The sequence below is a fragment of the Xiphophorus couchianus genome, chromosome 24 (assembly GCF_001444195.1).
Source record: "Xiphophorus couchianus chromosome 24, X_couchianus-1.0, whole genome shotgun sequence".
Lineage (NCBI taxonomy): Eukaryota > Metazoa > Chordata > Actinopteri > Cyprinodontiformes > Poeciliidae > Xiphophorus > Xiphophorus couchianus.
In genome coordinates, this window is record NC_040251.1 from 7,521,679 (window position 1) to 7,542,192 (window position 20,514).

The 20,514-nt window shown below is 37.8% G+C and overlaps 1 protein-coding gene across 2 annotated transcripts; it reads right to left on the reverse strand.

Moving 5' to 3' along the window:
* Window positions 1-15,368: 15,368 nt before the first annotated feature.
* Window positions 15,369-19,705, reverse strand: ppdpfb (pancreatic progenitor cell differentiation and proliferation factor b). 2 transcript variants are annotated; one of them, XM_028011461.1, is made up of 5 exons: window positions 19,667-19,705; window positions 16,984-17,066; window positions 16,826-16,903; window positions 15,885-15,978; window positions 15,369-15,816 (listed from the first exon to the last, which is right to left on the reverse strand). In XM_028011461.1, exons 2-5 carry the CDS (start codon window positions 17,036-17,038, stop codon window positions 15,702-15,704), a joined length of 342 nt encoding a protein of 113 aa, XP_027867262.1. In that variant the 5' UTR covers window positions 17,039-17,066; window positions 19,667-19,705; the 3' UTR covers window positions 15,369-15,701. The 2 variants fall into 2 exon arrangements, with proteins under 2 accessions (XP_027867262.1, XP_027867261.1); XM_028011460.1 differs by lacking the exon at window positions 19,667-19,705 and adding an exon at window positions 18,398-18,581.
* Between the last annotated feature and the right edge of the window lie 809 nt (window positions 19,706-20,514).

Here is a 20,514-nt window from a genome sequence, read left to right on the forward strand (position 1 = left end):
GGTCATCAGCAGTGGAGATTGCTCTCCTGTAAACTTTTACCTTTTCTTTTCTACGTTTCCATTTAAAAAATGTGAATTTTGCAGCAGATGTGAAATTATATAGAAAAATGTTGAAAAGATGAAAAGAAACCAGACAAACTTATCAGGGGTGAGAAGATTTTTGAGAGCCACAGTGCCGTATTTTCTGGTTTCTTTCATGCAGATATTTTGTGTGAATGCTGTTTTTTTGTGAAAACTAAAGAGAAAACAGGAGGGGATAAAATGTTTCCCAGACATCAGCAGCTCCTTTTTCTGCCTCAGGGTCAGGGTCTTAACTGGGTCAGACGTGTTTCACGTTACGCCCTCACTCCCTCCCTGACCAAATTCAAAATCTAATCTGCTTCTTTATTATGAACCAAGTCTCTTTATTCCTACTTTCCCCTGGACTGGCTGGGGAAACTCAATGTGGCTTTTTAAATCCTTTACTAAGAAAACATATAAATATACAATTTCAACATTTTTACAATAAGTACAACCGAAATAAAAAACTAAATCCAAACATGCAAGTCAAAAACATCAAATTAGACAAAATATTTTTTTTAAATTAAATACAAAATAATAAGTAACATCACTATGTGACACTGACTAATAAATTGAAAGTTACTGGAAAACATTTGTCTCAACATAAATGTTTATTTAATCCCAGCTAATCCTGACCTTTAATGCTCCCTTAACCAGGACTCTGGTCTTTTTCTGCCATGTGTTTTCCCATTCAGCCTTCTGTCGCTCCAGAACAGTGCAGAAAGTATCGCTGTGTAAAAATCAACCTGCCAGCACAGACCAGACTTTGTGCTGCAGCAGCATCTTTCCAGATGTCTGTGCTCAGCGCCAGCAGAGGCGGGCGGCTGCGTGAAACTGGAGTCTGCTGAGTCACGACGCCCAGTTCATCCAGTATGAGCATTTAAACACAAAGCCGGTATTAATAACTTACATAAACCAACAGTACAGACACTTCTGTATGGAAGAAGATTAGGGCCATTAAAAAAACAAGGAAATCTGACTTTAATCTCAGAATTGTGACTTTTGATCTCATAAGATTGAGGTCAGAATTCTGCTAAAAAATGTCAGAATTATGAGATTAACCAGAGAAACCCGAGGAAACGGCGCAATGATACCAACAATGTTAACGATACAAACAAGATCGATCAATTGATCAATCAATGGATCCACCATCCATCCATCCGGTTCTGAAAGTTCCCAGGTCATTTCAAGATTATACGGTCGATTCGATTCGTCTATCAGGGAAATCCAATCTCTGCTTCCTCAGACAGAAAACACTGACAGATTTTTCTGCAGGTGAAATATTTTCCGTTTATAATTTCCTGAAATAACTCCACATTAAAAAAATTACTATTTCTCCACATCTTTTTGCTTTCTTGGTGACTTAAACTTTAATGGAAAGTATCACTGACTGTTTTTATCCATAAACAGGTTGTAATTTATTATCATCCAGATTCGTTTGCCTCAAAGTGTCTCCATTCGTCAGCTGGAGTTTAACAACATGAAAAACTTTTCCAGTTTAAACCCTCAGACATTTCAGGAAGGATCATTTAAGCAGAATGTCGCCTCCTACTGGCCTTATTTGGATTTCCTGTAAAGTTACCGTCACCTTTATGCAGCGTGACCTTTGTACAGACTAAACTCATTAATGAGAGCAGCTTCATGCTCCATGCAGAGCATGTTAACCTGAATACTACACCAGTTATTCTGTGCCATGCTGCTGTACTCAGGTTAAACTCTCACTGTTTAAATGGTCCTGAGTTTCTGTCCTTAAGATGATAATTCATCTTTGTTTGTGCTCATCAACAGCTCGGCTGTGGAGGTGGTCAGCAGCACCAAATTCCTGGGGGTGCACATCACTAACGACCTCACCTGGACTGTGAACACCACGTCTCTGGCCAAGAGGGCACAGAAACGTTTGTATTTCCTGCGGAGGATGAGAAGAGCACACCTGCCCCCGCCCATCCTCAAGACGTTCTACAGAAGCACCATAGAGAGCATTCTGACCAGCTGCCTCTCTGTGTGGTGTGGAGGCTGCAGCGCCTCCGACTGGAAGAACGTGAGGAGAGTGGTGCGGACAGCAGAGAGGATCATCGGGGCCCCCCTTCCCTCCATCCAGGACATTTCATCCCAGCGCTGCGTGTCCCGAGGCCGAAACATCGTCAGTGACCCCTCACACCCCCACCATGGACTGTTCTCCCTGCTGCCCTCTGGAAAGAGGTTCTGCAGCATCCGGTGCAGGTCCACCAGGTTCTGAAACAGCTTTTTCCCACTTGCCATCAGACTGCTGAACTCTTAACTGGACTGCACTTAAAATCTGGTCTCCACTTTATACCTTACACATGTACAGAGCTAAATAACTTATATTTTACTGTCATTCCTGCACTTTATATTTTATATTTAGATTTATATTCATATTTTATACTGTATTTTATTTTATTCTGGAGTAACCTCACAACATTGAAAGCTCAAAACATTGTCCTGAGCCGTATGCAACGAAATTACGTTCTGTATACACCCATCCATCCATCCATCCATTTTCTGTTCACCCTTGTCCCTAATGGGGTCGGGAGGGCTGCTGGTGCCTCTCCAGCTACGTTCCAGGCGAGAGGCGGGGTACACCCTGGACAGGTCGCCAGTCTGTCGCAGGGCAACACAGAGACAAACAACCATGCACACACACACTCACACCTAGGGAGAATTTAGAGAAACTAATTGACCTGACAGTCATGTTTTTGGACTGTGGGAGGAAGCCGGAGTACCCGGAGAGAACCCACGCATGCACAGGGAGAACATGCAAACTCCATGCAGAAAGACCCCGGCCGGGAATCGAACCCAGGACCTTCTTGCTGCAAGGCAACAGTGCTACCAACTGCGCCACTGTGCAGCCCTCTGTATTCACCCTGTGCATGAAAAATGACAATAAAGTCAGTCTACGTCTAAGTCTAAGTCTCTAATGTAATGCAACTGTCCTTTCTGACAGTTATATTTTTACCTTGTTTTTTATTTATACATAAATGTCACTGTTTCTAAAGAATTATTTAATTAACAAGCTAAATATTTAGTTTGTAAACTAAATATTTAGTTCGCAAGCTAAATATGTAGCTTCAAATTTCATCTAGCCATCCATTCATCCTGCTAATAAGCTAAATAATGTATTTAGTCCCAGGCTAAATGTTTAGTTAGTTAGTAAGCTAAATATTTAGCTTCAGACTAAATAACTGGTTTGAAGCTAAATAATTAACAAGCTAAATATTTAGTTTGAAGGTAAATATTTAATTAGAAATCTAATATTTAGCCTCAAACTAAATATTTAGCCTTAAATTAAATATTTAGTTTGAAGGTAAATATTTAGTTAAGAAGCTAAGCACTTAGCTTTAAACAAATTATTTTGCTCATCTGTTTAGTTTGAGGCTAAATATTTAGTTTGAAACTGGGACGGTGAAAATATGGCTTTGAAAAATTAACCCCCAATTTTTCTCAATAATTTCTTTTTTTTTTTTTTTTTACTTTACAAACAGCGACTATATTTATTGTTGCAATAATGTTTAAAATCAGAGCTGCTGTACATTTTATATGAACTAATGAAACGTTTTCATGCTGTTGTTTTGTGTTTTGGCTCTTTGTGCTCATCCAGGCCTGCTGTCAGTGAAACTCTGAGGTTCAAGAAGACGAGGAAGAGCTGCGGGAAAAGCGCCCGGCCTCCTGATCATGTCTGAGTCTGTGTTGGGAGGGGAGGAGACACCTCACTGCTCCAGGGAGGAAAAATAAAACACTCAGACAGAAAATAACCAGCTTTCCTCAAGATCCTGCATCTTCCTGCTGATCCTCACTGACCTGCTGAGCTTAGATTTCAGATTTTAACTCTTTTTTTGTTTCCTCTGGAGTCATTTCTTCCTGTCCTGCAGGATCCCAGAAAGCTGCCTGAAAAAGGTGGGAACTGTTGCTTTCCATGCCGGTGATTCTGTTGTGTTTGCAGAAATTTAACTGCAGGAGTTAATATAATGTTCCTGTAAAAATGTAGAAGTATTATATTGATGAAAGCAAATCGCATGTAGAGGCAGAAACGTATCTGACCTAGAATTTATTTTTTACTCACCTAGTTCTCAGTTTGCAGCCGCCTGAAGCGTCTCCTGTTGGAAATGTCTCAGCAACCAAAGTGTTGATCGCTGCGTTAAACTAGAAGCAACACAGTGAAGAGTCAGTGTGATGCAATATTCAAAATAACAGAAACAAGCAGCTAAACCTCAGGTTCTGCTGTTATAACGCCTCTGACTCAAACAGTCACCGTTTCCCACCGACCTTTAACCTGAGTTATGTTTTATAAACCTTATCAGCTCCATAAGCTGAACTTATGATATTATAAAGCCCCACTGTGTGATTTCAGTCAGAGGTCATATAAATAAAAATACATTTAAAGCATTTTAAAAGAAAATCAATGTTTTTGTATGGAGCTAAATTGGAGCCATGAAGTTTGTGCAAAAGAAACAAAAATTAAACTGAAATTAAAAAAATGATTTGAAACTGAAAAATTATTCTGAAACTGGGAAAAAATGTTTGAAATAGAAAAAAAATTAAACTGAAAAAAGTTTTGAAACAAAAAAGATTTAAAACTGGAAGAAAAGTTCAAAAAACGAAAAAAAAATCAAAACTAACAAAATATTTAGAATCTGAATTAACTAAAATAAGTTTTTAGAAACTGAAAGTAAAGATTTGAAACTGAAAAAAGTTTCAAATCTTTTTCAGTTATTTTTCAAATTAATTTTTAAAGCAAACTTTATGACCTTTATGTATCTCCATACTTCTCCACCATTTTGGACCTGATCTTGTTAATTTTTTATAGATTCATGGACAGATTTGTTGTTGTCAACAGGCTTTTGTTTTCTATCAGATACGGCAGAAGAACTGAGAAGCAGATCATGTTCTCTGTATTTTAATAACCGTTTTTGCTTTTCATGTGCAGCAGCTGAAAAATGCATCACAGCTCTGGACAATTTTTATCATTTGTCCAGAATTTTTCCAGACCAAATCTGATTTGGTCAGTGAATGGTGCACTGCCTGACTTCATGTTCAGTGAGATTTGATCGGAGGTCAAAGGGTTTACGGCTTGTTTTTCTTGCCCGGCTCCTTTCTAAGACTTAATTGCTTTGCTGTTTGCTGACTGAGCAAATCTTTGTGCCATTACACAGATTACAGCAAACTTGTTTCTCTGGCTGTTTTTTTACCCAACCTTTTCCCATCAATCAAAGACATGCTGCACCTAGTTTAATAAACGTTTAACAACAACATGTATCAAGTAATTATTTACTACCCTTACTTACAAAAATACAATTAATTAAAAGTTAGGCTTGTTTTGGTTCTGCAGACACACAGTGTAGATAAAGCAGGAGTTCAAAATACACCGTTAACATTTCTTATGGCCGAAGTAGCAGAAAAATCAGCAAAAGGGATCAGAATGATTAATCAATCAGTAACTCTCTCCTTCATCCTGCATCTGTCGCCATAGCAACCTGCATCCACAGTAACCATACTGCCTAACTAAATATTTAGTCAGCTACCTAAATATTTCCCTCCAAACTAAATATTTAGCTCCAGCTAAAGCTAAATATTTGGCTAGCTAAAAAATTTGAAGCTCCATACTAAATACATTTTTATTTCACAAATATTTAGTTTGAAGATAAATATTTAGCTCCACGTTACGGTAAAAGGTTCACTAGCAAGCTAAATATTTACCACCAATCCAAATATTTCTTTTGCAAGCTTAATAGTTAGCTCCAGGTTAATCTACATATTTTGCCAGGAAGCTAAACGTTTAGCTCCAACTTAAATATTTAGTTTCATATTATGTTCATAATATTCAGCTTCAAGCTTCAGTTCTGGTGGTTTGTGGATCTGGATGAAGCTTCAGCTGCTGCTAATAGAAACATTTAATCATTTCAACTAAACATGTTGTGTTTTATCACCAAAGTGAAAATGTGCAGCAGGAAGGAGGACAGCGACAGCTGAGTGTTGATATGAAACAGCTGTTATGGTTCTGCTCTCTCATGCCAATGGAAAAAAGTTTCTATTTTTACCCCCGTGACCTCTGACCTTCAGATGTCTCAACAGGAGATCAACATGTGGCTTTGTGTCTGAGAGGTGCAACTTCCTGCTGGCTTTTCCACTCAAACACGGCTCTGATTTGAGCGAACGAAGGCATTTTGATAAAACTACAGCAGGATCAGCTCAGATTTATTAAACAAACTGGGTTCATCTGCAGGGTAGCGGTTATGAAACCTGTGGAGTTCTTCCAGCTGATCCAAACCTATTTTAAGATGCACAACAAACAGAGACACAGATCAAGAGGAAAATCATGAATTTATATTATTTATTTATTTTTTGTGGTTATATTTAGTTACTTTACAGACAAAAACAATCAGTATCAGGGCCAGCTTTGTGTATTCGAGGCATTTTGATGCAAAGAGCTCTATTAGCAAACATGATCCCAACAACAGCCATTTTGTTGATATATTTTTCTCTTGCACATTGGTGAAGAGTCAATATACCTTCTTTTTGTTGGTCTTGAAGAAATGGTTCACCTGGGCCACAGGTGTCAAACTCCAGTCCTTCAGTGTACTGCAGGTTTTAAATGTGCCACAGGTACAAAACACTGGAATGAAGTGTCTTAATGACCTCCTCTTTGTGTAGATCAGTTCTCCGGAGCCTTTATGATCTAATTATTCTATTCAGGAGGTGCAGCAGAGGCTCATCTAAAAGTTGCAGGACACTTGAGGACTGGAGTTTGACTCCCCTGATCCAGGCTTTGCGCTGCCTACCAAGATGGCGCTGATCACTTCCGGTTTGGACTTGTAGGAACTATGTATTAGCAAAGTTCTCACAAGTCTTCTTTTAACATTACAAGAATAACATAATAGTAATTTGAGGAAAATTTAATATTTGAAGTCTTCACATCAGCAAAAGCAAAACAATATAACCAGAAAAAAGTCATAAAATTTCAAGAAAAAAAGTGTTTTAATGAGAAAAAAGATCTGGCAGGATCAGTTTGGCAAGTCCATGTGATTCTTACTTCAAAATAGTTCTTTACATAATGGTTTAAAGTTCTGCCTCTGATAGTAATTTGAAGCTAAAGTATTAAAAAAAATTAAGTATTTATTTATAAAACCAAAACCAGATGCTCAAATTTCTGCATTTAAATTTCTTTAATATTTTTTTTGTGTAGGAAATTACTATTTAATTTTCCTAATGTATTACTTCATTTTAGTTTTATTTCAGCTATATTGTTGCACAACTTGTTTTCTGACTCCAACGTAAAAATATTCATTTTGGAAGTTAATACAGGAGTTTTTCACTGATATTATCCAACAAGGTGAAATGTCACTAAAATAATCACGATTTCGTCACCAAAACAAACATTTTTGTTTCTGTTAACAGAAAAAGTTCCTTATCTAAAGCCGGCTGCTCTGCACTGACCTAGGCAAACAGAAATCTCATGCTTTGTGAACTTTGACCCCAGATTTGCAGTTCCTCACAGACATTCCTGCAAACGTTGGAGAATGCAGAGGAAGTGGACATGTTTTTGTTCAGTCATGCATTCGCTGCACGTGGTCCAGTCCACAGAAAGGGCGAAAGATCCGAACAACAAACAGCGACGTGACAAAATAAACGGCGAAGCAGCTATTAATAGCAGCAGGAGAGCAAACTGTTTGATCTGGAACCAAACTGTTTGATTTTCATCTGTTTGGACTTTCAGGTGAGATCAGATCACCACTTCCTGCCCTGAACACGTTCTCCGTTCCACATCGCCACAGTGCAAAAACATCAAATATTACCAAATAGTTTTAGTCCAGTTTCTGTTTCAGTACACATGAAATGAGACAAAGCTAAAAGTAACTTTGCAGCAAGAAATGGGAGAAGGTTTTAAGTCAATAATTCCTTAATACTGATGTAAACATTGTAGTTATAAGTGAAATAATCTGCGAGTGCAACATGACATTTTGCCGTTTTCTGCACATTTCAGAGTTTTCTGTTTATTTTATTGTTTTCTTTGCGTTTCACAGTTTTCTGAAAGCTTCAGCATTTTTTCTGTTTTGTTGTTTTCTTTGCATTTTCTGCACCTATTTGTATTTCCACATTTTCTGCGTTTCGTTTTTTTCTGTGTCTTTTGGCGTTTTCTGCATGTCTCTGCGCTTTTGCTGTTTTGTGCAAATTTATGCAGAAAACTAAATTTAGCTTTTCGGTATTTTTTGTGCATTTAGGCGTTTTCTGGGCGTGCTGACCATCGTACTTTCAGCCGCTGAACGAAATGCTTGATGCGCCCAGAACGAGCTGAAGGAGGCAGCAGAGACACTCAGCACCCCTTTGAATGCCACCACATATAAAATAATATAACTGCTGTATTTCCTAATTTGTCTATGATGATCTGTAGATGACTTGGAAACACCGAGGAACATAATCGCTGTCATGCCGGCCACATTATTAGCAGTAAATGCTGCTGATCTTCAACATATTCTCTGTCTCTCCCCGTCTTCAGGGTGCTGACCCGGTAGGTCCAACAGTCTGCGAATGTCTGCAGCATCATGACCAGCGTCAACTCTCCAGCCTGCCTGCTCGCCCGGAACCACTTCTACAGAAGTACGACAAAACCCAGACCCAAACACGGCTTCCAGAAGCTTTAAATTCAGACAAAAGATAAATATTCACCATGTGAGCACTGGCTTTCTTCATGCTTCAGTAAAGGTTGGAAAATCCACTTTCAGTTAAGAAAATCAGAACCTTTGCTCCTGATCAATGAACCCACATGCAGGCAGTAACTAAACAACCTCATTTGGGTTTAAAGTGCTGGACGGACCAGTGGAAAACTTTACATTTTTACTTCTACGATCCAAGCAGAGCATTTAGAAACAGGAACAGAAAAACTGATCAGATCCAAACACAAGAAAGACGTGACTGGGCCTCCATCAGCCAGGATCCGATTTCCAGAGAGGAAGACAGAAGTTGGATCAACGCTGGAAATAAACCTTTTCTTATTAAAGAGCAACTAAAACCCAAATCTACTGTTTTTGATAAATGTCTAAATTGGTAATTAATGCTGCTATCTTTATTCTTTTATGCAATTTGTGCAAAAACCATCTCAGTGCTGCCCTCTTTGGGTTGAACGATGGCTACTGCAGTTAAAGTTTCTTATTGGTTACAACAGTACAGCTTGTTGTAACCAATCAATCAGGAATTAAAATGGTAACATCTGCTCCAGCTCCTGTGGTTCTCTTTCTCTCAGCTCTGAGTCAAACCCTTTGAGCAACCTGTTCCCCTCCTGGCCTGCGGGGGCGCTGCACCCAGAACCACTGAACGACTTTGAAACTGACTTTATGTGACTAAAGGTTCAACTGATCTCTGGCTTCCAGCTGTAATAACTGAAGCTGTTCGCTGGCTCGATCGTTCCTCTTTAGGTCTAAAGATAACAACTTCAAACCAAACTGGTTTTGCTCATTTCAACCATACAGGCCCAGTTACTCCATACCAGCACACAATGTCCCAGCAGAGACAGAGAAACAAGAAGTTCTGGAATATTCACCAAAGACCTGGAAGTGACCCAAATGGAAACTTGGGCATGTTTCCCTCTGTTTACGTAGAAACACAGAAACAGAAGCTGCACAGAGCAGATCTGGGGTGCGAAGGCTTTTGTTCAGCAGATTCCTGCGGATTGAGCTCTCAGCCTGGGGATGAACAGGTTCACTGGAGCCAAGCCGGGAGCGCCTGATACACGAGCTGACATTAAAAAAAGTTCTGGCCCCGGTCCCGTTCACGGCCCGTTCACTCCGGCAGCACATGATCACACAGGCGCAGAGCATGAGAGCAACGACTGATTTAAACTTTAGGGCTCGGAGGCACAGAGACTGTAAAACGAGTTTGTAACTAAATACTAATGTGGACGGATTTATTTCCAGGTGTTCCCTCAAGCCCAGACGGGATGAACCCGACGTCCCAGCAGAACGACTCTGTCATGACCCAGATCCTCCTCTGGATCAGGATGGGAATTCCTCCTGGTAAAACATTCACTTCTGCTTTAACCCGACTTTAATCCCACCCACAAGCATTTAATTACGCAATGTAACAACGTAATACTGTTGTTATATTACAACAATATACTAGACCCATTATAGATAGAAGAAAGGAGAACATTTCCATTAAAAAACCCGTAAATTTAGATGTTGATCTCAGAAATCTTCTAGAAAAACAAGAATTTCTGAGCTTGAAAAGTCAAAACAAAAAAAATGCAGTAATAATTTTACTGACTCTGAGTTTTTTGACAACGGCTCCTATTGGGGGTATTTTAGTCACTTTATGGTGTAATTATGTTTCCCTGTGTTTGCAGGGCTCCCGGTTTCCATGGGAACCACAGGGTTGCTGATGGAGATCGCTCTTGGTTCCTCGTCCTCTCCCAGCACCAAACCGGCCAACCCAGCAGACCAACACGTCAAGTAGACGAAGCAAAAGAAAGACTGAAAGAACCGACCAGGAGTTCACGACAAACAACAAACACGCAGGAAAACCAAATTTACACAGAAAACTTTGAGACTTGTAACGCTGATTGATTTAAGATAAATCTGATGCTTCGTGTCCAACCTTCAAAACATAAACAGCAGTTGGACTTTTGAATTTAATGCAACATAAACACCGAGCTTCACCAAAGTAAAACATGCAGCAAATGAAGGAATGAATGTTTGTACCCTAAATATGTCTGTCCGTTCCATAAATGTCTTTATAAGTTTCCATTTTCATTTATTAAGCTGCTCTCTTCATTCATCAGCTGGAAAACACTGATATACATAATTGATGAAGCATAATGTTAGAAGCTAACTTCATCTCAGTTTAGTCTTTTCATCAGTTCTTAAAGCTGCAGTGTGTAACTTTTATAAAGAATTGTTTTTATGTATATTTGTTAAAACCGTTTGTGAACAGATCCTCCCTGAGCTGCTATTACCGTCTGAAGAAATGAACCGCTACCCACCAGAAACAGAGCCAGGAGGAGGGGCTTAGCGCTGTCAATCATCCTCATGTACTCACTGCTAAATGTGCTAATGGCGGAGAAGCAACTCACCATTACAGAAAAACTGTTTTTAAACCGCCACCGGTGGCTATGCTAACTAGCTTTAGCATTGACAGGCGGAGTGAAAATGGCCCCCACTTTCCTCAAATTTGTGCAGCAGAAAGTTTCATTGTCGCTGCTTTTTTTTTGTCGCTCTGGAAAATTTTCATTAATATCTTTAAAACGCGAGCAGCACAAAAAAATACAAATAACTGGCACATTCTGCAAATTTTTCATTTAACCACCCAAGTTTATTTTGCATAATATTAAAAAAAAAGTAAGAAACGCAAATAAATGATTCAACTTATTTTTTTGAATAAGAAAATAAACGTTTTATGTCTAAAATGCAATAATGTAGCATTCCTTTAGTGCAGTGTGCCTAGAGATGCACCAATCTTTTTTCACTTTCGATACGGTAGATACTTAAAACCGACTATCAGAACCATTAGAAAAAAAGGATTAAATTTCTGCCCAAACAAATTGAGACATTTTTAAATTTATCTCAGAAATTTTCTAGGAAAAACTTGAACATTTCTGAGTTTCAAACGTTACATTTTTGAAAGAAAGAAACTCAGAAATTTTGAGAATAGGTACAATACGACAAACATTTGTGAGAAAAAAAATCACAGAATTTTTTAGATTAAACTGAAAGTAAAAAAGGAAATTTCTGAGGTTTAAAATAAAAAAAAAATGATAGAAAGACTCTTAGATTAATACTCTTAGATTAATCTTAGAAATTTTCCAGAAAAACCTGAAAATCACAATTTCTGAAAAGTCAAAAATTTTAGAAATAAAACTCGGAAATTTTCAGTTATCTGAGAAAAAAATATCTAAATTTTCTGAGTTTCCAAAGTATAAAATGTTTGACTTTTGACAATCCAAAATTTTTTACATCCTACAGTTTTGTCATTTTTGTCACTTCCTGGAGTTTGTTTACTCCAGTTAGCAATTAATCGATTAATCATGATTAATTTGATTGGTTTCATTATTTGGTTCAGAAGTTGTAAAGCTCAACAGTGGAGAAACTGGATTAAGAAGTTAATTTAATCACTAATTAAACCTTCAGAACCCAAAGGAACAACTTTCTCTTCTTTCCTTTACAACAGAAACATATAAACTGTTTAAAAAACAATTTATTGTATATTTCTTACTGTAGGTTACAGTAAAATCTGAACTGAAGGGGAACCTGGTCGCTCAGAGACGGAGGTTAAAGTCAGCTTTCTGATCAGCCAGTGAACTAGAAAAACTGCAGCGTGGAAGAACAAACGCGCTGCAGAGAAAAACCTCTTTCAGCCTTTCAGCTTCATCAGGCAGAGCGGCCGCTTCGCTCTTTGTTGGTTTTTCCTCTGAATGGAGGACAGCTCTGCTTACATAAGCCCATTTTACACTCATTTAGAAAAATCCGTGCGTCAGGATTCATCACTTCGATCCACAGACCAGAGTCTGCAGGTCCCAATGATTTTCTCAAGTTAAAACAAAAAACGTATATTAATTTGGAAAAAAATATTATTTTTCCGGCTTTATCATCAGCATAATGCAGATAAAGTTGATTAATTCAGTGTGGATTCACTCCAGAAGATTTTTCATCCAAACACTTAAAGCTGAGATGAAACTTTCTAGAAACAAACTAAATAATTTTCTAAATTAAAACAAGTTATTTTTTTCTAATTATGTGAGATGCTGCATGATGCCAAACATGCCAGAAATTTAGTTAGGATAAAAAAATAATTGGATAATTATCAATGTGAGCAGCATTTTTCAGCCTGACACTCCTAAAAAAACACAAAACCTTTAACACAACTAACAGATCTTTGTTCTCTGAAAGTGATTTTCTGACTGAAATATATTATTTTATTCTTACTTTTATCAATGTACTACATGTTGTATCCATGTTAATGTGTATTAAAAAACATTGAATTTGTCTAGTTAATCAGAAATCTTCTGACCCCCTGGCGGTACAGCAACATTTAATGGTTTATTTGGGATTAATTAATAAAGGTATTTTTTTTTATTAAATTTGAATTGCATATAAATGCATACATAATAAAATGCTTCAAAACATCCGTGTGTAAGAATATTTCTCTTTGTGAATTTAGTTCCTGAAATAAATGAACTTTTCTATAATAGTAAAATTTGTTTGTAAATATGTCAAACTCAACTGAAAATGGAAATGAATTTCCATCAATTATGAATCAATTATTGTGAATTTATTCAATGATTTTATGGTTTCTTATAGCTTGTAGAAAAAGTGTGACTGGTTTACCTGCACAGGAAGTCCAGATTAGATCACATCCCACTTCCTGTAATAGATCAAAATTAAAATGTCTCTCTTTTTATTTCAGTAACACATTTAAATATCATAAATAGCTTTAGACTTGTTTTTAGTGGATATTTTTGCACTTTGGGTACTCTATAATAGACTGTTTTGCTTCTTCTAACCCAGAAAATATAATAATATGATTTATAAGGGCTTCAAGGGCTGGAAAATCACAAATAATACAAGAAGTTAAAAAAAAAAGCTGCAGGAAACATTTAGAAAACAAACAAACAAAAATCCATGAGGATAAAAAATATCCCAAAGTACACCGAAATTATTTCATAACTGTGCAGCTCACTCATCAGTCATAAAATGTTTGGATTGAGAAATCCAGAGACTAATTTAGCTCCTAGTGGATCAGGAGGTAGAGACCTTGGATGGTTCTGGTATGTGATCCAAAGTACAACCAGAACCAGAACCAGACCGTGTTGAGACAAGATAATCATCAACATTAATCCGATTTAGCTTCAAACTTTTTTTAAAGTTGTAAAACGGTTGGAAGCAGGGTTTAACCAAATACAATTTAGGACTTTAAAATACTTGTTTAGATTAGATTAGATTAGATAGCATTTATTGTCATTGAACAGAATTCAACGAAATTTCCATTGCAGCTCCCGTGCAAAAGGTCAAATATATACAGTAAAAATAAGCAAACAAAAATAAAAATAGTGCAGTCTATAGCTAGCTTAATTCCTAACTGCTGCTGTTAATTAGACTACCATTATGAATAAACTTTAAGAAAAAGGGAGCAGTACAACATATATATCGCGACAGAAATGTATGAAAGACAACAAACTTGCAGTAAATTATTACTTACCCAAGCTAGTCGATAAAACACCTAACCAACTAGCTAGCATTAGTTAGCATTAGCCTCAACCGCCTCCAGTAGGAACGCAATGAAGATAAATGCGGGGAGCTAACTGCTACTTCTGCCTGACAGAAAAGTCCCGAGAAAAAGAAGAAGAGAAAAAAATATATAGATTATACAAGATTAAATAATTTTGCAACGATAAAATTTAGGAACAGTATTAGCGTATGTATGGTCAACTTGAATTGTTTTTTTTATGAATCCAAGACATTTTAAGGCCTTGATTTTAGCTACATTACTTTAAGACCTTTTCAGGGTGTGGGTTTCTCCTGTAGCTGTTTTTATTTTCACCTGTAACAGCAGATTTACTGCATCTTCCTGCAGACTCTGCATGTATGCAGAAATGCCAAGGCTGGAGTTTGATACAAAACTGCAGATACAGAAGATTTAAAATAAATTAGATATCTAGTTTATTTTAAATCTTCTGTAACTGCAGTTTTTAGTTAGTTTTTCAATAAGCACACAGAAATCCAAGACAAGTCAGTTACACAACATGGAGTCACTGAGTTCAGTACCAGCAGGAAGAGCTGCTTTTCATTGTTTACAGTTCCTGGACCAAACCCAGCGAACAGCTGCTCTCCTGCTGAAGGTTATTCAAACAGTTCATCACTGGTAGCTGTTTGAAGGTTGACCCGCTTCTCCAAATATCCTACTTTTGTAAAGCCATTGGTAAAAATGAAATGAAATATTTGTATTGGCATACCTGCACATAACTATTGTGTAAGATGGATCCACATTAGCTGCACTGACCGTTTCCCTCCTACTAATCTCCAATCTGCATCATTTGCTGTTATTTCAACTGCTTGTTTTCTCAGATGGTTTTTAAAAAAAAACTTGAATCTGAAAAGTAGTTTTCAGCTTCAAAAGAGAGTTTTCCCTTCCACTGTCGCTACATGCTTGTTCAGGAAGTGAAAGGCTTGAGTTTCCTTAGAAACTTTCATCTGAACAGTTTACTGAACTAAATGAATCATTTAACATTCCTCTGCATTCTGTAGATCCAGAAACTGTGCTTTAAATTCTGATGTTTTTAACGGACAGACATGGACACCAAAGCGGCGTTGGCTGCAACAGACTACTTTATTCCGTTTGCAATGCAACAAGGAGACAACAAGGGTAACAAAAACATGAAGGTATGCACCACGGTGTCAATGCGACGAGGTTACAAAGCAAAACGTTACAAATGGTAACGAGCTCAGTTTCTTTTTTTTGTAGTTTTAGTCATTAAAAAATATGTTAAAAAACATGAAATGTAAGAACGCAGCCGTTACTACCACGAACATTTATTAAGAAAAAAAAACAAAACAAAAGAAGTTGTAAATGGGACGATCTCCGTCGCCTAGCGTTGGCGGTTGGTCCGGTTCTCCCCAGGGCGAGGCTGACGAGTCGCAGGATCACGAGGAGACGGGGCTTCCTGCCTCGCTGCTCTCGCTCGCCTGCCGCTGCAGCACCATCTCCTTGGCGATGCAGGTGATCTGACCGGTCGTCACGGCGCCCGAGACCCCCACCCTGACAGAGGTGGCGGTTAGAAAAACGAATGTATAAAACAGGAACGGCTCAGGCAGCTTCGGACTTACTTCTGCTGCGCCTCTTCGGTAAGCGGCGTCATCCCTGGCTGCTTCCCAAAGAAGAAGCTGGACCACCAATGGCCAGAATCCTGCTTAGGGAGTCCTGGAGAGACAGAGCAGCACCTAACGTGGCGTAACCAGCTGCTGAGCTCTACAGCCGAGTCAGGATGACTGAGCAGCTCAGGAAGCTGCTGCTGCTCAGACTCTGGATCTAAACGTACGCTGCATGTTTCTGACCAGCAGGAAGTGAGCTGGATGGGTGCGGCTGCTTTAAGAAAAACCTCCTGGCATCATTACAACCTAGCAGAAATGACTCAATCCTCTGTGGCAACACCAGTATTAATTGATGTAATGTTAGCAGAGAAACCCCAACATGTGGGCAGGTTGGTTTCTGGGTGAAAGTTTAAATCTCTGAGCAACAGTCTGTAACTCCCCTGCAGTTAAAACTCTTTATGGGCGCGTTTATTGTTCCCAGCCTAAAAACCAACTTAAAGCTGCAGTATGCAAGTTTTAGAAAATCTTTTTTTTTTGTATATTTGACAGAATAATATGAGACAAAATGTGGAAAGAAAAAAAAAAAAGAAAGAAAAAGAGTTCCTCCTCCAAGTGCTAACTAGAACCAGCCAATCAGAGCCAGGAGGCGGGCCTTAGCGCTGTCAATCATCTCCCTCTTACCCCCTTGATCTCTAAGCTGCAGCTAGCAGTTCTTATTGTGAATCCTAAGGCTAGTTAGCATATCCACCTGTAACAATTGAGTTCTTTCTCTGCCATTATATTTAGCAGTGAGAACATGAGGTTGATTGACAGCGCTAAGCCCCTCCTCCTATAGCTCAGGGAGGAGGTGGATCTTTTCATTCTGTGACAACATGGTGAGTTAACTCAAATACAAAAAACAAACATTCTTTATAAAAGTTAACCTGCAGCTTTAAGCCACATTTGAAGCCGTTTACCTGGATGATGAGGGATGACCTCCCCACTGTACTCCGAACTGCCGCATGAGCTGCTGCTGGACGTAGAGCCGATGCGCCCTGCAGGGGAGGTAAATGTTAATTAGTGATTAAACATACAGTGAGACGGTCAGCGGAGGCGGACGGACAGAGGGACTCACTTCGGTAGTAGTCGGTGGTTGCGACGAGGGAACCGCCTGCTGGAATGGCTGCCATTCTTCAGGAGTTGGTCACTGATGGAAACCTGGAGCAGGAACAGACTCGGTTACTCATCTCCACTACATGAGGCCTCACTAGAGATGAGCCATATAACAGAAGTGTGTAGGTGCTGACAGAAACTCTGTAACTGTAATTTATTGTGAAACGCTTAAAAAAAAAAAAACTAAATTATTGATTCTGCCATTTTTATATTGTTGATGCTTCTGCTATTATTTTCATTTTGTCATCCACATCGAGTGGACGCTACCGCGCTGCTCGTCTGCAAACTTTTGACGTTTTTGCTCTCATTTTAGTTATTTTGTTAGTTTTGTGTTTTTATAGCCATTTTTTTACTGTTTAATTGTGTTTAAAATGTTGCAAAGTGTCTTTGGTTGTTTTGAAAGAAAAATAAAATGCATTATTATTTTCTTCTCTCCACACTTTGTTCTTGCCATTGACAAGACATTAATACAAGACAATACAATGCGCGACAATACAATTTTTTTTTAGTTCTGTAGAGCAACATTAAAAATGGCCAAAAATAAATAAACATGTTGCGTTTCATATTCCTAAAAATAAAAAGTCTGCCAACCTCAGATTAGTTTAGATTTTGATCAACTAAAAGGTTTACAATAATGGAAATGAAGTCAAATGAAATGGATCAAAGAACATTATAAAAATTAAAATAAAAACCTCTTGTAGTTTGGTGCAATTAATGAACAATGGGAACATTTATTCATTATGACCCACTGAGCTCCGGTCAGAACTGATCTAGATTTTTCTATTTAATCTCTTTTGACACAAAAATTAAAAACAGTGGGTTTATCGTTTAAAACAACATGAACAGGCTGTGGAGGAGCAGATTTAGGTTCTGCACCATAAACTTCATTGTTTCCATCATGACGTCTCTGTCACTGTTCTGCAGTGAGGAAGAGGAGGAGGAAGAAGGGGGTGTTTACATTAAAAACAGTCACTGCACCAAACCGACATCTTTACATTCAACGCAAATGCTGAACCAACAACAAAAAACAGCAGGTTGTGACCGGTTTTAGACTGAAACACACGGAGCTGGTCTGAATTAAGCTGCTGCTTCGTGAAAATTCTGGGTCAGAACAACAATAACCCTAAAAACTGCGGTGACCATTTTGTCCGTCTGATACCACACAACCTACTTTGATACGACCGTTAAAAAAACAATTTAAAAAATGCGTTAACTATTAAAAAACAACAACGGGTACCGCAACGACAAAGGGAGAAAACGGTTTTATCCGTTTCTCATTTTTAACCGACGTACAGCCGCTAGCTTCCAGCCGTTAGCTCGCCTCGCCTCGCGGAGAGAAGCCCTTTCCACCATTTTCTGACCTTAAAAAAACTCACCTTTACTTAACCCAGACGATGTGCTGATGTTCTGTAGCACCAAGTCAATTCAGACGGCGAGGATGGGGGGAGCAAACGCTAGGCGACGGGGCCCATTTGAAAAAAGGTTTTGGGTAAATGTGACCCTCCAAGGTCCGAGACGATATCGACAATGCTTCTTTTCTGAGGCCATGGAGGGTGCTCGAACTTTTATACTGCGGAATGGTGACGTCAGCCAACGGAGGCGTGGCAACGGAAGTAGGAAAAAAATCATCTTTCTCCCGGTTACATCATGGCTCCACACACCCACAGCCAAGCATAGCAGCGACATGCGTGTCCATATATACAGGGGCGCAGCCAGGAACTTTTCAGCCTCTCATTACCCGGTGAAAATAACTCAAAAATAGTCCAAATAATTTGAATGCATTTTTCTTTCTTTCCTTCTTACAGACTTATGTCTTAGAAGGGACAGAATGAGATGACTGACCATGTTTGACCTGTTTTACTTTTGTCTTTTGCACATAAGTTCATGGTCCTTTTAAAAACTTAAACTATCTCACAAACAAGATATTAAAATACATGGAAAAACCTTGAAAAACCTGCTACAACCTTGTAGATGCTGCATGAATTCACTAATACAATATTGCGAGAGATTGCAAAAGGATAAAGGGGCTCTGTAATACATTGTAATTCACTATTTGAAGCAAAATGAAAAGCAGATTTTAAAAATGAGCTAAAAGTCAAATAAAGGTGCATTTTTTATTTTTTAAAAAAGTTTAAATTTATATATATATATATATAAATTTAAACTTTTAAATAAGTTTAATATATATAATATAAATATTATAGATATAATATATATATAATATTAGTTTTAACTTATATATATATATATATATATTTATATATAAACAAAGACACTTAAATGTAACAATATAAGATAAAATTATAACTTCTAACATGTATAACTTTAAAATTACATTGACTCATATTAATCATCACCTCAAAGTGATGGAAATAGTAGATTTCTGAACATTTTGTTAATTTAATTTAGGAGAACAAGAGGGAGTAAGTTATAAGGGAAATTGAGTTAAGGTACAGTACCTGTTTTTCAAACTGTCCAGTCCAGACAGAAAGATGTTATAGTATCATTTTATAACAATTATTAGTAATCCATATTTTAGTTTTGTTGTGAAATTAAAATGAAAAAGAACAAGGGACAGAGAGAAATCTCCATACACTTTCTGTAATGATGCTAATTAGCATGTCATTAATCACAGTGCTGCTCACCTTCTTCACTGAGAGACTTGGGCTGATTTGGGGATTATGGCTCCAGCTGAATCTGACTCAACTTTAAATGTGGTAACAAAAAAAACAGACACAAGTTAGATAAATGAATATCATGCTAAACAAATGTTCCTTCACTGACTAACTGCTGGTGAAAAAGAGATTAAAGTTAACATGTAGCTAAGCTAACAAAGCTAAAAGGTTGATAATCACATTATTTGACCCACCGTTCTTATTTTATAAAAGAACATAGAAAAAAGATAAAAGAAAAAAACATAAATACACAAATAAACAAAAGTTTTCCAAGATACAAATTGCATAATGTTCATCCAGAGCTCTCTGTTCATGAGCCGTTTACTTTTCCCTAACTGTCCAAATTCTTGTTGACATGGCGACCGGTTTAAAATGCGTCAAAGATAATTTGCAACTAAGAGGGCTCACTCTGTCATGTTTCTACAAAAACAACATGACAAAGACAGTTTGCAACACATATATCACACTTTGAAAAAATTTTTAAACAGTTCTCAGCACGAATTTAGTCATATAATTTACTACTGGATTACTAGTGTAACTTAATTCCACTATAATCTAATTTACAGCATATTTAATTAATATATCATAGGAAATACAATGTCATGCTTGTTGTAGTATTTTAACGCCAGACAACAGGAGAGCAACTAATATGAGTTTAATTAAAAATATGACTCACAGGTTGAGTGACTATGCAACATGAGTCATATCCGGAGCTCTTCAGCTTTTGTCCTGTACCAATCAAAATAACTTTGCAACTACCGCCATCTTGTGGTGAAATTAACCAAATGAAATTGAAGCGTGTAAAAAAACAAATTTAG